This window comes from Lytechinus pictus, unplaced genomic scaffold (genome assembly GCF_037042905.1).
Source record: "Lytechinus pictus isolate F3 Inbred unplaced genomic scaffold, Lp3.0 scaffold_20, whole genome shotgun sequence".
Classification (NCBI taxonomy): Eukaryota; Metazoa; Echinodermata; class Echinoidea; order Temnopleuroida; family Toxopneustidae; genus Lytechinus; species Lytechinus pictus.
Window position 1 is genome coordinate 652,491 of NW_026974141.1, and position 16,576 is coordinate 669,066.

At 35.8% G+C, this 16,576-nt stretch overlaps 1 protein-coding gene across 1 annotated transcript; it reads left to right on the forward strand.

The window, feature by feature from the left end:
* Positions 1-51: 51 nt before the first annotated feature.
* On the forward strand, positions 52-16,166 carry LOC129283194 (charged multivesicular body protein 2a-like). The gene is made up of 6 exons (XM_054919030.2): positions 52-233; positions 8,703-8,951; positions 9,438-9,617; positions 10,691-10,821; positions 12,690-12,751; positions 13,910-16,166. Exons 2-6 carry the CDS (start codon positions 8,784-8,786, stop codon positions 14,035-14,037), a joined length of 669 nt encoding a protein of 222 aa, XP_054775005.1. The 5' UTR covers positions 52-233; positions 8,703-8,783; the 3' UTR covers positions 14,038-16,166.
* The last annotated feature ends 410 nt before the right edge of the window (positions 16,167-16,576 follow it).

Genomic DNA, 16,576 nt, shown 5'->3' on the forward strand with positions numbered 1-16,576 from the left:
CTGATATTTTTTCGGCGAGTATTTTTTCGGTCGGGAAATTCAGTTATGATCATAGGCTATTTTTATCCCAGTGATGTTTTCTTCGTGATTCTGAATCATCTCTCCCGTACGATCCCGACTGGACTGGCGACTTCAGCTCAGCTAACTTTTATTATTACTGGAAGTGGAAGAGTATCCAAAGCCCAAAGGAAATTGTTGGTATCGATGCCAAGAAGATTGACTTGCTTCAATAGGTAATTATGCAGTATAAGATTAAACAAAAACCAATGAAATAGCTTCGTCGACGATCGACCGTCTCAATAAATTACCTCGCCCAATGAATGTGCTTCATCGGGGCGAGCGATTTAGTTCCTGTGTAATTCGAACGACTTTGACACAGAATCGTGATCATAGTACCATCGGATATGTGTGCGTAAGAATTACATGCGCTGTAGTGGTAATGACCTAAATATTCTAGCTTCCCTGGTTTGTATTCCATCATTTTTGAAATATAATTTGAATGCAACCCCAGTCTTTAGGAAATCTAATGTTTGTTTTTTAGTTTCTGTTTGATTGATCAAAAAGGAATTCAGTGTGTTGTGAATTGTGCTGATTTTCAATGAATTATTAAAATTTAAATTAAACAAGTAGAAATTCTACTTTTTTATTAATGTTAGAATTCATTGAAATAATGTTTGCCTGATCAGGCAAGTGAGTTTGAATTATAATAGCCCATGTGTCGTTTGTACTTTCTGTGGCCCTTGGCAAGCATGGCAAGTGGGTATGTACTATGTAGCACTCCGATGGAGGCCCTAACATCAGAAGGCTAGATTTACATGTAGAATTAGATATACCTGAATTGGTTTTATATCATCTAATGTTATTTTCTATGACAGGGACTTGTTTAATTTTTGTTTGATTAATTAGCATTTCTGGTCATTGAAAACGAGAGAAAGGAAAGAAGGAAGATAGGAAGAAAGAAAAGGTATAAGGATAAATGGAAGGAAAAAAAAGAAAAAAAGAAAAGAAAGATACAACAAAAGACAGAAAGAAATGAAGGAAGGCAGAAAGAAAAATAAGGAAGAAAAGGAAGGATGGATTGAAAAAAAATAAATCAAAAGAACAAAAGACAAAAAAAAAAGAAAATCAGAAAGAAAGAAAGGAAGAAAGAAAGAAAGAAGGAAGGAAAGAAAAAAATAGAAAAAAACTGAGGGAAAGAGAAAGGAAGGAAAGCAAGGAACGAATAAAAAAAAGAAAAAGAAAGAAAGGAAGAAAGAAAAGAGAAAAAGAAAAGGTAAAGGATTGATGGAAGGAAGGAAAAGAGAATGAAAGAAAATGAGAGAAAGGAAAGAAGGAAGATAGGAAGAACGAAAAGTTATAAGGATAGATGGGAGGAAGGAAAAAAAAGAAAAGAAAGATACAACAAAAGACTGAAAGAAATGAAGGAAGGAATGAAGGAAAGAGATGAAGGAAGGCAGAAAGAAAAAATAAGGAAGAAAAGAGATGGATGGAAAAAAGAAAGAACGAAAGACAGAAATAAAGAAAAACAGAACGAAAGAAAGAAGGAAAGAAAGAAAGGAAGGAAGGAGAAAGAAAGAATGAAAGACAAAAAGAAAGGAAGGAATGAAGGAAAGAAATAAAGAAAGAAAAGAAAGAATGAAAGGGATGAAGAAAAAAAGACAGGAAGCAAAGGTAAAGAATGGATGGACGGAAGGAAGACAGTAAGAAAGAATGAAAGGAAGGGGAAAAAGAAGGAAGGATTAAAGAAAGAGGTAAACAAAGGCTGGATGGAAGGAAGAAAGAAAAAAAGATAGAAAGAAAAGAATGACAAAAAGAAAGACAGCTATAGTAACAGAAAAAATGAACAAAAGAAGGAAGGAAATTTAAAGAAATAAAGAGAGATTCAAAAGAAGGAAAGATAGGCAGAAAGAAAGAAAATAGAGAGGAAGAAAGCTCAAACTATCCAGTCATAAATAAAGAAGAAAATTTATCAATTTCCTTGGCTAAAAAAAATAGTTACGAAAGAAACCACGTTTATCAACATACACACAAATGCATATGTGGGACTGTCAAACAATGTATTTCAGTGTGAGCGATACAGACGATCATTCGAAACCCTTTTTTAAGCATAACAGAAGTGAAAATTTCTCCTTTTACTGCTTACAAATGACAGAGCTACCCCAATTTTTGTCTCGCCTGCATAGCAGAGCGAGACTATAGGCGCCGCTTTTCCGACGGCGGCGGCGTCAACATCAAATCTTAACCTAAGGTTAAGTTTTTGAAATGACATCATAACTTAGAAAGTATATGGACCTAGTTCATGAAACTTGGACATAAGGTTAATCAAGTATTAGTGAACATCCTGCTCGAGTTTCAGGTCACGTGACCAAGGTCAAAGGTCATTTAGGGTCAATGAACTTAGACCATGTTGGGAAAATTATTTTCAAAATATTAACCGAAGGTTAAGTTTTTGAAATGACATCATAACTTAGAAAGTATATGGACCTAGTTCATGAAACTTGGACATAAGGTTAATCAAGTATTAGTGAACATCCTGCTCGAGTTTCAGGTCATGTGACCAAGGTCAAAGGTCATTTAGGGTCAATGAACTTTGGTCAAGTTGGGGGTATTTGTTGAATTACCATCATAACTTTGAAAATTTATGGATTTAGTTCATGAAACTTAGACATTAGGTTAATCAAGTACCACTGAATATCCTGTGCGAGTTTCAGGTCACATGACCTGATGACCATGGTCAATGGTCATTTAAGGTCAATGAACTTTGGCCGTGTTGGGGGTATATGTTAAATTACCATCCTAACTCTGAAAGTTTATGGATCTAGTTCATAAAACTTGGACATAAGAGTAATCAAGCATCACTGAACATCCCCTGTGAGTTTCAGGTCACAAAACCAAGTCAAAGGTCAGTAAGGTCAATAAACTTAGGCCATGTTGGGGTAATTGTTGAAGTGCCATCATAACTTTGAAAGTTTATGGATAGAGTGAATGAAATGTTGACATGGGTGTAGTTGACAGTCTTAAGTCTCTGTTCAAATGTCATTTATGGTCAATGAACGTGGTATATGTCATTATATGAATGATGTTTTTGTTAATGATTATTTTATAGTAGTTTTCAAAGTTAGCACTGCTGCTATATTAAATTGCGTAATGCAGGCGAGACTGCCAGAGGCGTTCCTCTTGTTAGGAAATATGGACATTAAAAGAATTTTCATTGGTGAGAAATGTGAATTTGGACAGTTCTGTGGGAGATTTCTTACAGAGCAAACTTCGTTCGTGCAGCACCGTACACCGTAGAAACTTTACTACATGCATCGGCTGCGTGGACTAGGCGCTAGCTAGCTATGTATGCTAGACTGCCATTGATTCTGTGTGTGTGTGTACGTCTCTGAGCTGTATGTTTATTGCAGAAAATGGCGCAAATTTTGCAATTCGAATTATAAACTCTTTTGAAAGAAGAAATTAATGATATTGCTTTTTTTTGTCTTTTTCTTTTCTATATTTTGATGGTGAAACATGGGGAATCTTTCTAAAAATATAATTTCCATAGGAGAATTTTGCTTGCCCGATTCGGGCAAGCAGTTTTTGTCTTTGCTTCAAAACACTTGCCCGACTCTAACTTTTACTTGCCCCGGGCAAGCGCTTATGTCGCACCCTGCCTCTCTGTCTTTCTGGTACTTTATATCGATGATTTTTCTTGATGTCGAAGCAGGCATGGAGCTAATTCGCTGGTTTTCTCTATACGCACAGAGAGGGCGCGCTATATTATTTAATAAACTTGCTTGTTTACGTTGTTTACGTCAGATATGCTGTACTGCTGGTTGCGTTATAGGCGCTCCGCATTTTTTTCGCTGTTCAGCGTTATTTTATGATGTAGCGCCATCATCGATTATACGTGAGATGGTCAATTCCAGCGTAACGGACATGACAGTCAGACAGATTTTTGCAATTCAAAGTTTCATACAGTAAAATTGGCGGTCTTTGAAGAATTGTTAGTGAGCTTATCAGACACATTTAAGTATCAGTTACATACACATGAAATTTCAAATCGTTTCGTTGAACAGTTGCATAGAAAATGCACTCTTTGTGAGCGTAACGGACATGACATGAAATGGACGAAGCATTTTAACCTCCTATTGTTTATCAAAATTCCTGTGAATTCTTAGACTGCATGCACCTGATGATGGTGTTACTTACACCTTCATATCATATTCTATTCATAAAATGATGTTCAACAACAGTTTTTCAGTGCATTCTGTATTCGTAGCTCAAAATGTAGCGTAACGGACATGACACACATAGCGTAACGGACATGACAGTTTTGTCCACTTTTTGTTAGCGAATATAATTTTTTTATTACAAGATATGGTAGAAGTCTAATTGTTTACATATTAAGGTAAGAAGTTAGAGACACACATCACAACTGGTATTCTGTAATAACTTGTATAATTTTGTAATTTTAGAGGGGGGCTTTTCTTACAATATTTAAAAAACAAAAAATATTAAGAAAATTTTCTTTCTACACCAGAAAGTAATAATTAATGAATATTTTCCAGTTACTACCACCCACCACATCTAATCAAACAAAAATAAGTTGATAATAAAGGTTGTTTTTATTCATGGCTTTAGTATTCGACATTACACTAGCGTAACGGACATGACACTATCATGAAGTGAACGACATCGGCACTTCTTAGTTTCACAATGAAAGAAATATGAATGATGAATGTAACAGCAAAGTACTAACATTCTTAAGAAAAACATGTAGATCTTACTGGCAGGTTTTATTAATCTAATAGCTACAGGGGAATGTGATATTTTATATAGAATACAATGCTTATAAGTGATAGTACCACTACGGCACACTGAGAAGACCGAATCTCATTTTTGGGTGAAGAAAACAAAATGTACAAACAATGCCTTAAACTTATTGAAATTTATTGAAGCATGAAGGAAGCTGACAAAATTAGAAGATAGACCTGGAAGCTCGACTGCTAATTCAGCATTCTTCCAGTATTTGCGGTAAGGTAAGGTAAGGTACATTGTATGTATAAAGCCAAGTTGAACACATCATGGAAATGTATTTTATGATAAAGAATATATACTAGTTTGTCAGTTTTTAAATTGAAAACTAACATTAAAATGCACTTTAAAGTTTAAAAGCAGTACCTGGAAACCAGTCTTTCATTAGAGTTGAAAGGAATTTGGAATGTTTGTAAATCACTTCTGAGAATTTCTTTTAAGAACTAATATCATCCTGAGTATAATCATCATCTAATCAGATCTTGGATGTTCTAAAACATCTACTACTTCATTATTTAGAAAAAAATGTTTCCTTATCATGACAGTAAGAGAATGAGTTCCCCTGTTTTCTGAAAATTTCACACCATGCCCATCTTCTTGTTAGGTGGTCACATGGGCAACAAAGTATTTTTGTATTTTCTTAGTAGAAAATTCAATTCACACAGAAGTTTTCACTTGTACTTCCGAAGAGAGGATGAAGTTGATTGTGGCTCATCATCACTGGTTATTTTAGTCTTGACTCTCCTGCTCACATTCAAAGTGGTGTATTTGTTTGTTTTAAGTTGTTTCCTATTCTCACCAGTTTAGTTTTTAATTGTGAGCCAGCACCATCAATGATCTCATGAATGCACAAGTTGCAATTTTATCATGTTCTATACTGTCCCCGCAAACACCCAAGACAATCAATTGTCTTTTGTTCAAACACAAATGATGCAGACTGAGATCCGAGTATGTTGCCAGAGCTACATGTAGCTGCATCTAATCCTGATATTCTGTGATACCAGTAATTCTCAGAAAAATCTACCAGAACAAGAGCTGAACTTTCATCATTCACCAACTTCAATTTTAGCTTGAATGATATGCAGATTTCATGAATTAATGAGTTAATAGTATTTGTATCTGACATCCAGCTACCCTCAATAAATTGAGACTGACCATCAGTCTGTTACACTGAGCCCAAAATTTCATTTTTGTGAATGCTGCCTTGTGTTATATATAAGGTGTCATGTCCGTTACGCAAAGTGTCATGTCCGTTACACAATTTTTATGAAAATGAGAATTGGTAAGGGAAAATGATTGCTACACATGGTGGGGCATTTGATTCTAACATAGAATCTGAATTTGCAGTAACTTCAGACAAATTTCCTGTTAGCTATGAAAACTTTAAGTGAAAAACGTAACGGACATGACACTGGTAATGATAAAGAAATCGCACAAATCTGAAGATCGATTTCTCTAAAATTAATGAATGGCATAAAATTTAACGATTATTTTCTCTTGATGTAAACATTAATCAACTATTTAAAAGTTGAACGAGACCTCTGGGACCTTATTTGCTTTTTGTAGAGACATGAAGGATGAAATGTTTAAAAATAGCCACATTTTTCTATTTTTTGCAATTCACTATTCTACTTTTTAAGTGATGGAAAAAATTGAAAATTTTATCAATATTGCGATTTGTCTATTGAAAAATCAAACTTTATAGATTACTCTTTAAGAAAATTTGACTCCTTAAGTGAAATCTTAAACTTTATTTTTTCACTGAAGTGAACATTTCCCATGGAATTGCCCAGATGCAACCTGTTGATTTTTTTGGTACAATTTCCTATTCTTCTTCAGGTTAAATCTGCCTCCTTCAGGATTGAAGATTCTTGCAGATGGTTTATTTGGCATGTGTGTATGGCCAGGTTTAGGTGTGCAGTGCAAAATATATACAGGTGCAAGTAAAAAGTCCCATCTGATTTAGCTCTGGCCTTCCGCCAGTCTCAGGCGGAAGGCTTTTGGAGAAGAGGCATTGATTTTGTTGGGAGGAAGAGTTGATCGTCCTCGGAAAGAAGGATTGACGATGGTGCTCTGTCCTGCAGTGTGGTAGCTGGTAGCCGTTCCCTTGTTGCTGTGATCGAGTTCTTGTTGATCCAGTGAGTGGGGTGATGTATTCTTCCACTGGGAAGCTGACAAGATTGTAGTGCAGCTTGTACATAAGGACCAGTCTAGAATCCTCCCTTCGTTTCTGCAGTGTGAGCCATTCTAGTTCTTCAAGCATAGATGTAACGCTAGAGGTGTTGTGATATCTGTTAAGCACAAATCTAGCTGCCCGCCTTTGGATCATCTCAATCTGGTGGATAAGACGATTAGTTGATGGATCCCATATCGAAGAACAGTATTCAACGAGAGGCCGTACTAGTACTTTGTAGGCAGTGGCTTTAAGTTCAGGCAGGTTGATGCGGAGGTTTCTGCGTAGGAAGGCAAGGATGGAATTCGCTTTGCGGCAGATATTACCAACATGCTGGTTCCATTTCAGGTCCGATGTTATTGTGACACCTAGATACTTGGAGGCAGCAGTTACTCTCAGTACCGAGTTGTTCAAGGTGTAGATTTGATTAGCGGCATTCCTCTTCCTCGTGACTCTGATGACCTCACATTTCTGGGTGTTTAGTTCCATCATCCAATTCGATGCCCATTCACTGATTTTGTCAAGGTCATCTTGGAGCTGTTGTGTGTCTTGCTGGTTCTTGATAGCAAGATAAGTGATTGCGTCATCAGCGAAGAGTCTTACTGGGGATGACAGTCTATCAGGCAGATCATTGATATAGTGAATGAACAGGCAGGGTCCGAGGACTGAGCCCTGGGGGACACCTGATATGACATCAATGGTTGATGAATGGTACCCGTCAAGGACTACTTGTTGTTTCCTATGATGTAGGAAGCTTGAAATCCATCCATTGTTCTTATCTCGGATGCCATAGTATTCCAGCTTATGGAGCAGTCTTAAATGCCCGACCTTGTCGAATGCCTTGCTAAAATCCATGACAAGGACATCAGTCTGGAGGCTTTGATCAAGGTTCTTGTGAAGGTCAGAGATAAATCCCAGCAGTTGTAGCTCGCAGGACTTGTTCTGTTGGAATCCGTGTTGCAGAGGATGAAGGATGTTGTTTGCACTGCTATGTTTCATTATGTTACTGGCTACAATATGTTCAAGCAACTTACAACAGATACATGTGAGTGAGATGGGTCTGTAGTTGGATGGGTCTGTTCTGTCACCTTTCTTGTAGATAGGCACTACATTGGCCTCTCGCCAATCGTCTGGTATCTGACCAGTGTTGTAAGAGATCCTGAAGATAGTGGTCAGAATTGGGGCGATGACATTGGAAAGCTTCTTCAGAACTTGAGGTGATATGCCATCAGGTCCTGGTGCCTTGTGAATCTTGAGGCTCTTCAGAAGTTTCTCCACACCATTGGTCGTTATGATGATCTCCGGCATGTCTGGGTATTATGCGCCGACGACTTGAATCTAGACTGTTCGATATGAAATATTTGCATTTCGATTGTTGTTTGCGTAATTTCCACCTAGTATTAAGGATCGGACGGAGCGTCTTGGCTGAGATTTGGAGGTAAGCGTTTAAAATCCCTTTTTATGAATACGCTCGAGCACATTTTTAAAATTAAATTAAATAATAAGATTTAGATTAATAAATTTAGTGTATTGTGAAGATTTTGGCGTGTTTCATTCTCTCACATTCGTGTGATGAATGAAAACGTCAAAATTCATTATGAAATGACATGCGTTGTGCGAGGTTAGTATTACTAACCTCGCATGCTTGTGTGAGTGCCCTGGTACCCGTGTTGCAATTGTAGTTTGTAGTATGCGTCACCTGTGTTTTCTCTTTTTGCTTGTAATGTAGGTGACCGAACAGTCATACCAAGCAGACTCATACAAAAAGAGATCCCAAATTCCAGTGACATAACAACGAGAAGCCCTCATCATGCAGGCTTTGTTTGGGAAAAGAAAGACCCCGGAGCAGATGCTGAAGCAGAACCAGAGAGCTTTGAATAAAACGATACGAGAATTAGACAGAGAGAGGACTCGTATGGAGCAACAGGAGAAGAAGGTTATAGCTGATATCAAGAAGATGGCAAAGCTAGGCCAGATGGTAAGAAACAATTAAGATCCTCTTCCATAAAAAAAATGATTAGTCCCAAATTTTCAGCGATACAGAAAATGGGAAAAAAAATCGTTGAATTTAGGGAATTCCCAGAATCTCATTGAAAACGCAAGTTTTCTGTTCAACATATTTTAAATACGAAATACTGTAAAAAGTGAATATCATTAGTTTGATAAAGTTTATTAAATTTTTTTTACAAATATTTTCCAATATTGTATTATAAATGTTAAGAAATGGAATACAATTTGGGGAAATTTTGTCACTATTCTCAAAATATGCTATTGTTGTTTGGTGTCCAGAATCGAATCGTTCATTCTGAAAAGTAGATGTAACCTCATAATGGATTACAGCACTAATAGTGTATCCTTTATCTTCTTTTAATCTACCCAACAAAACATGCACATGTAAGATTTTCTCATTTATCTGAATTTTTGCAAACTTTTCTCTTTAAAAAAAAATCTGAATTGTCATCAGGATGCAGTGAAGATCATGGCTAAGGATTTAGTGAGAACAAGGAACTTTGTCAAAAGATTTATCTTGATGAAAGCAAACATCCAGGCAGTGGCATTGAAAGTACAGACGTTACGATCCCAAAGTGCTATGGCTAACGCTATGAAAGGTGTCTCCAAGGCATTAAAAACAATGAATTCTAAGGTATGACTAAGTTAAAGGAGAAGTTCACTCTGACAATAAGTTCGTTTCAATAAGAGCAGGAAAATTGATAAAAATGCTGGTGTAGGTTTGGTGAAAATTCATCAAAGAATAAGAGAATTATGAATTATCATTTGATTTAGTGACGTCACAGATGAGGGACTCCTTCATATGTAAATTTAAAAAAAAACGATTTTTTTCGGAAATGTGTAAAGGTGTATTATTTGTGCAGAGGATGTACCATCAAACACATTTCATATCCCCTTCTATAAGAAACATATTTGTATTCATCATATTCTATTTAAGAATTTGATTTTATGGAATTTTTATTGCATGATTTATGGGAGAGCTGCTAGCATGTGACATCAGAAATCAAAAATTGAAAAAATTCATAACTCTCTTTATGTTCTTTGATGTATTTTCATCAAACCTTCGCCAGATTCATCTCCATTTTTCTGATTTAATTAAAAACAACCTATTGTCAGGTGAACTTCCCCTTTAAATAAAAGCAGAAATGATAGAAAAAAAACAGGAAACTGCCTCAGTTATTAAAGCACAATAATGTGTTTGACATTTTGACTTAGAAGAAGCATATAACACATGTTTTGTTTATTCAGGTCTTGAAATTGCTTTGACTTTATATAGAAGGTCGACTTTATGCTAGATTACCTGTATTTCAGAAAGTTTGATGAAAATCCCTCAAAGAATAAGTTATGATTTATTTTAGATTAAATTTTGTTATGTCAAATGCAAGCAGCTGAAAAATATTGCCATGTTTAATTGTTAATGATGGAATGAATTCTCATAGATGCATGTTTAAGAAAACGTATTTGATAATACATTTTCACAAGAAAAATAATTTCAAACTCTTTGAAGAAATGTTAGTTTATATGAAAGTCATATTACATAACATAGGGGAGCTGCTTGAAAGTCATATGTAGCAGCAATAAAATCTTCAAATCCATTTTCCTAAAAACTGTCTTTTGTGCGTTTCTCACAAATCAGATGCATCGTTTATTCCATGAAAATTGTACAATTTCAAACTAAAATGAGGTTTTAATATTTTCTTGAAACAGATGAAATTGCCTCAGATAGAGAAAATAATGAGGGAGTTTGAACGAGAATCAGAGATCATGGATATGAAGGAAGAAATGATGAATGATGCAATTGATGATGTCATGGAAGGAGATCAAGATGAAGAAGAGAGGTGAGATATACTAAAACATTTTACACTCATATCTGATTTAAAGGTCAAGTCCACCTCAGAAAAATGTTGATTTGAATCAATAGAGAAAAATCAGAGAAGCATAATGCTGAAAATTTCATCAAAATTGGATGAAAAATAAGAAAGTTATGACATTTTAAAGTTTCGCTTATTTTTTGCAAAAGAGTTAAATGCACAATTTAGTTACATGATGTCCCTCACTATTTATTTTGTTTTTTATTGTTTGAATTATACAATATTTCAATTTTTACACATTTGACAATAAGGACCAACTTGACTGAACCATAAAATGTTAAACAATAGTAGTTCCACATGATCAGGGCAAAATAAAACTTTGTTTCTCAGGACAATGAGGAGAAAATTAATAAAGTATTTCATGTAATGAAATACAAAGGAAATAGTGAGTGAGTGATGTCATCAGTTCCTTCATTTGCATACCGACTGGGATGTGCATTTAACTATTTTGTGAAATTAAGCGAAATTTAAAAATATAACTTTCTTATTTTACATCCGATTTTGATGAAATTTTCAGTGTTGTGCTTGTTGGATTTTTCTCTTTTTATTCAAATCAACGTTTTGTTGGGGTGGACTTGTCCTCTAACCCTATCTAGGCCGGGGTATTTTGGGAGTTCATATGGCCGGGGGGGGGGGCCTCCCAGGCCCCCCCCTTTAGATCTCAGCCGTCGACCGCGCGATCGCGCCGAAAATTGGCACGGGGGTTGTCTGGGACATAATCTACAAAATTGTATAGTAATTTTTTACATACGAATTGCTATTAAGTGATTATGCTAATTTATGCGTAATTAGTATGCAAAATCATACTTTTTCCTGTAACTCCCTAAATAAAGCTCCAAATATTCTAATTTTTGGTATAGAAACTCTTTGAGGTGTTCTTAGCAAGTGTACATGAACAAATTTGCGATATCAAATCATTTTCATATGTATTATATTGTTTTTTGCAATTTCTTATGTATTTCATTGTTTTTTTTTTGCCTTTTGTTTTTCATTGTTTTTTCGATGAAATTTGTTGGGGACTCTTCTGAGATCATAAAAAGCATAAAATAAATACATTTAGACCAGCAAAACTAAAAATAATCATACATATATGATTTTTGGTTGAAAACACAATTTGCATTGACTTTGTACACAAAATCACGTTTTTGAGCAATTTTTGGTCTGACATGCACTTACATAATGTTGTGTAATTTCGGAACCACGAACCCGGCTGACGCAAAATTGGTCTCAAAAGTTGCACAAGACTTGAAAGTAAAAAGTCAGCGAGCGGCGCGGTCAAAAAATTTCGCGCGGCGAAAATATTGCGCGAATCGTTGAGGGGGCCTCCGAGGTCCCCCCCCCCCCCCCCCCCCCCCCGGCCTAGATAGGGTTAAAGACCAACTGTATCAAATGACCACTTTCCACAAATTTGGTTTATGATTGGTTGTGATTGATGGAATCAATCACAAAACTTTGTAAAATGGGCCGTAGTGTTCCAACTGGACAATATTTTAAAGACAATATTACATGAATAACAGAAATTTTAATTTGTTTAATAAAAGTAAAGTATAATTAGACATGAGTACATATATGTGTCATTTCTTTATTTGTCTTAATACAAGGGTGTACAATAACTCTTACTGTAGGCAGCAATGATGTATGTTTATTTTGCTAATTCAGGTTTATAATTTTATATTTGTATACTTAAAATTGAAGCACTTTTAACTCGACAATCCCGCCAAATGAATATGCAATTGCAATAAAAACCTTGTGCTTTCAGACACCTTTGATTGGGTTTAAATATCTATATGCTTTTAAAATGCATTCATTAAAGTAATTCTCTCTCTTTTCTTCAGTGATGCCATTGTGTCTCAAGTCCTTGATGAACTGGGTCTGTCATTATCAGATGATCTAGTTGGTAAGAAACTCTTTATCTAGGGACCATTTCGTTATGCTGTTATGACTTTATGCTCGACTGGTGACCCTTTCTTAGGAGCCAAATCAACACCATTGAAAATCTGGTTTATATCATTTACCATAAGAAAAGGTCACCAGTTATTCATAAAGTAACTTAGGAACAGCATTATGAAACACCCACCAGGGGCCCGTTGCATAAAACTTTTTACCTGAGAAAACTCAGTTTGTTTTTACCGGAGTTTTTGCCCTGTGTTAAAGTCAATGGCAGAAATCAGACTAACCTTAGTTTTCAGTTTTTACCAGAGTTTTCTTAGGTAAAAAGTTTTATGCAACAGGCCCCTGGAAGCCATTTTTAAAGCTGTTTGCAAGTTTGATTACTTTACTTTACTTGTGCTTAAAGGTCAAGTCCACCCCAGAAAAATGTTGATTTGAATGAATAGAGAAAAATCAAACTAGCAGAACGCTGAAAATTTCATCCAAATCGGATGTAGAATAAGAAAGTTATGGCATTTTAAAGTTTCCCTTAGTTTTCACAAATAAGTGATATGCACAACTCAGTGACATGCAGATGAGCCTGTCGATGATGTCCATCACTCACTATTTCTTTTGTTTTTTATTGTTTGAATTATACAATATTTCATTTTTTACAGATTTGACAATAAGGACCAACTTGACTGAACCATATAGTATTAATCAATGCTAATTCCACATGTTCAGGGAGGAATTAATCGTTGTTTCACGTGACAATGAGGGGAAAATCAGAATATTTTATATTTTATATAATAAAATACAAAAGAAATAGTGAGTGGATGACGTCATTAGTCTCCTCATTTGCATACCGACCAGGCTGTGCATGTAACTGTTATGTGAAATTAAGCGAAACTTTAAAATATCATAACTTTCTTATTTTACATCCGATTTTGATGAAATGTTCAGTGTTATGCTTGTTGGATTTTTCTCGTTTTATTAAAATCAACTTTTAGTTGGGGTGGACTTGTCCTTTAAAGACATATCCCCATGCAAATGACTTAGCGCCTAAGAAGATGTTCCAGTTGTTTGTAAAATGGTTGAGCAGTCTCCTGTATATAACAACACATTCTGTGCATAATTAAGATATCCATGATGATAATGAAATCTCTATTGACATTGTACATTGTAGGTATCCCGACCACAGGAGGAGCCCTCAATACCAAGAACAAGGAATCCGGTAAGGTACCCGTTGCTGAAGGAGTAGGTGATGCTGACGCTGATCTTCAAGCTAGACTTGATAACCTTCGGAGAGAATAGAAAATACCAGAAAGCAAATAGACTTTACACAGCCTTTCAGAGCGACATCCGTCAAATGCTTTCGCTGAGCAAGGATAGACAATTTTAGGAAAGAATAGAAGTCGGAAACTTCAGATACTTTCAACAGTATGTATGTCTGACCCACCAGGCACAGATCCAGCCGAATTAGACACATTTCAGGGGTCATATTGTTTTTATACAATAGTGGGCCTCTCAAAACTGTTATGTCTAAAACCCCTATTCCACAGAGAGCTTTGCAAGACCTCTGAAAGACTGCTGTAAGAACAAGAAACTTGCTTGATCTTTCAAAGGTCTTTCAATAAAATTTCAAAGATCTCTCAGGTCTTCCACGCTTCCTGATTGATCTTTCAGTGGTGTCCATGATCTCCAAAACTGTTTGAAATGCTTCAAAAGAGTCTTTTTGCAGCCTTTCAGGAAAATTGTCTTTTGATGCTCTCTCAACGGTCTTTCAGGAAAATGGTCTTTTGATGCTCTTTCAGCAGTCTTTCAGTGGTCTCTTGATGAACTTTCAAAGTTCAAATTAGTCTTTCCATGATCTTTTGACAGTTTCTTTTTTTGTGGAGATTGCTGAAAGACTCATGAGAGATCCTAGAAAGATCATTGAAAGATCACTGAAAGAAGTGAAAGTCCAGGAAAGTCCATTGAAAGAATCTTGAAAGATCAATTGTTGCATAAAAGATCTCTGAAAGGCCATTGAAAGATCTTTATAGGACTAGTCTAAGCCCAGTAAGACAAGAAGTACCAATCACTTTTTTGGAGTACTTTGAGGGTCTTTCAGAGCCATTCCACAGAGATGACAAATTTCAGTGATCTTGGAGACTTGTAAGACCTGGCCAATTTTTGGTGTTTCAAAGGTCCTTCAAAGGTCTCCCTTTTTGTGGGATGTGGGCCTTAGTTGGCTGGATCCTCACCTGTGACCCACTATATGTGAGAGTTTCCTGAAATGTTTCAGCTCTGTTTTGTAGGTTATATGAAAAGATGTAATGCTCTCAAATTATCATAGCATGAGTGGTTTTTCAAGTGAAGAAAGAATGGAGAAAAATAGGACCAGTCACACAAAAAAGTTGTTACCTTATGGAATCTGCTTTCAGCCTTTTATTGGGAGAGCACATACTTAGTAATCAATAACAAAATCATGATAAGACTGATGCTAACTTGCAAGAGATGTTTTAAATTCTTAGGAGAGAGAAGAGTTTCCAAAATGAAACGGGGGGCCTGTTGCAGATTAATAAGCATTTAAATGCAACTAAGAAAATCAAATGCAAGTCTCGGATACTCGCTCGTGATTGGTTAAAGATCAAGTTGCATTTGATGTTTATAATGTTTGATTACAATTCTTTTTGCAAGTGCTCCAGGGCTCTATTAACCCTAATTCTCCCGGGGGGGGGGGGCCATTATGGCCCCCCCTCGACAATTTTCGCGATATATCTGCTGCGCAAAATTTTTTGACCTCGCGGCTCACAGACTTTTTACTTTCAAGTCTCGCGCAAATTTTGAGACCAAATTTGTGAAGCCCGGGTACGCGGTTACGACATTACGCAACATTATGTAAGTGCATGTCAGACCCAAATTTGCTCATAAACGTGATTTCATGTACAAATCCAATGCAAATTGTGTATTTGGCCAAAATTCATAAATGTATCATTATTTCTACTTTTAATGATTAAACTTAATTAATTTTGCCTTGTTTATGATCAGAATTAAGTCTGGAACGATTTCCATTGAAAAAACAATAAAAAACAAAAAGTAAAAAAACAAAGAAATACATAAGAAATTTAAAAAAAATAAAATACATAAGAAATCGGTCTTGGTACCAGAATTTTTTTCATTCACAATTGTTAGGAATGCTATAAAGAATATTTTCACCAAAAAATAGCATTCTAGGAGCTTTATTTAGTGAATCAGAGCAAAAAGTATGATTTCATGAATAAATTAGCATAATTAATTCATATAAAATAGAAATATATGAATTCAGTGAAATTTACCAATGCAACTGCGTAGATTACGTCATTCTCTACCATCATGCAAATTTTCGTTGTGATCGCGCAATCCACGGCTGAGATCTTAAGGGGGGGTCATAATGCCCCCCCCCCCCCTGGGAATGACAAGAATCAAAATGCCCCGGGAGATTGAGGGTTAAATGAAAGAAGCAATGAGCTTGTAATGACCAAACATGATCTTCTAAGTTAACCCTCAAGAGACTAAGGGCTGATTCAGCTCCCATTTAACTTTTAAAAAAGGTTTCACAAAAAGCTCTCACCATTATGTTTAATGGCTGTACTTCGAGTTTTGCACAAGTTTTGTGATGCCAGGCTACGTGGTTCTGATGTTGTTGAACATTGAAAAAAATCATTAAATGATTTTATTTTGAGACCTCTTTTTTTTCAAAGTAAATTGGTTTGCTATTAAAAACTACAAGGAATTAAACACCATGTGTAGCATCCACCTTGAGTCACATTGAACTCTTTATGAAGTAGACTTCAGATCTCTAAGTGATTCCACAAGGTTTGTTAATATG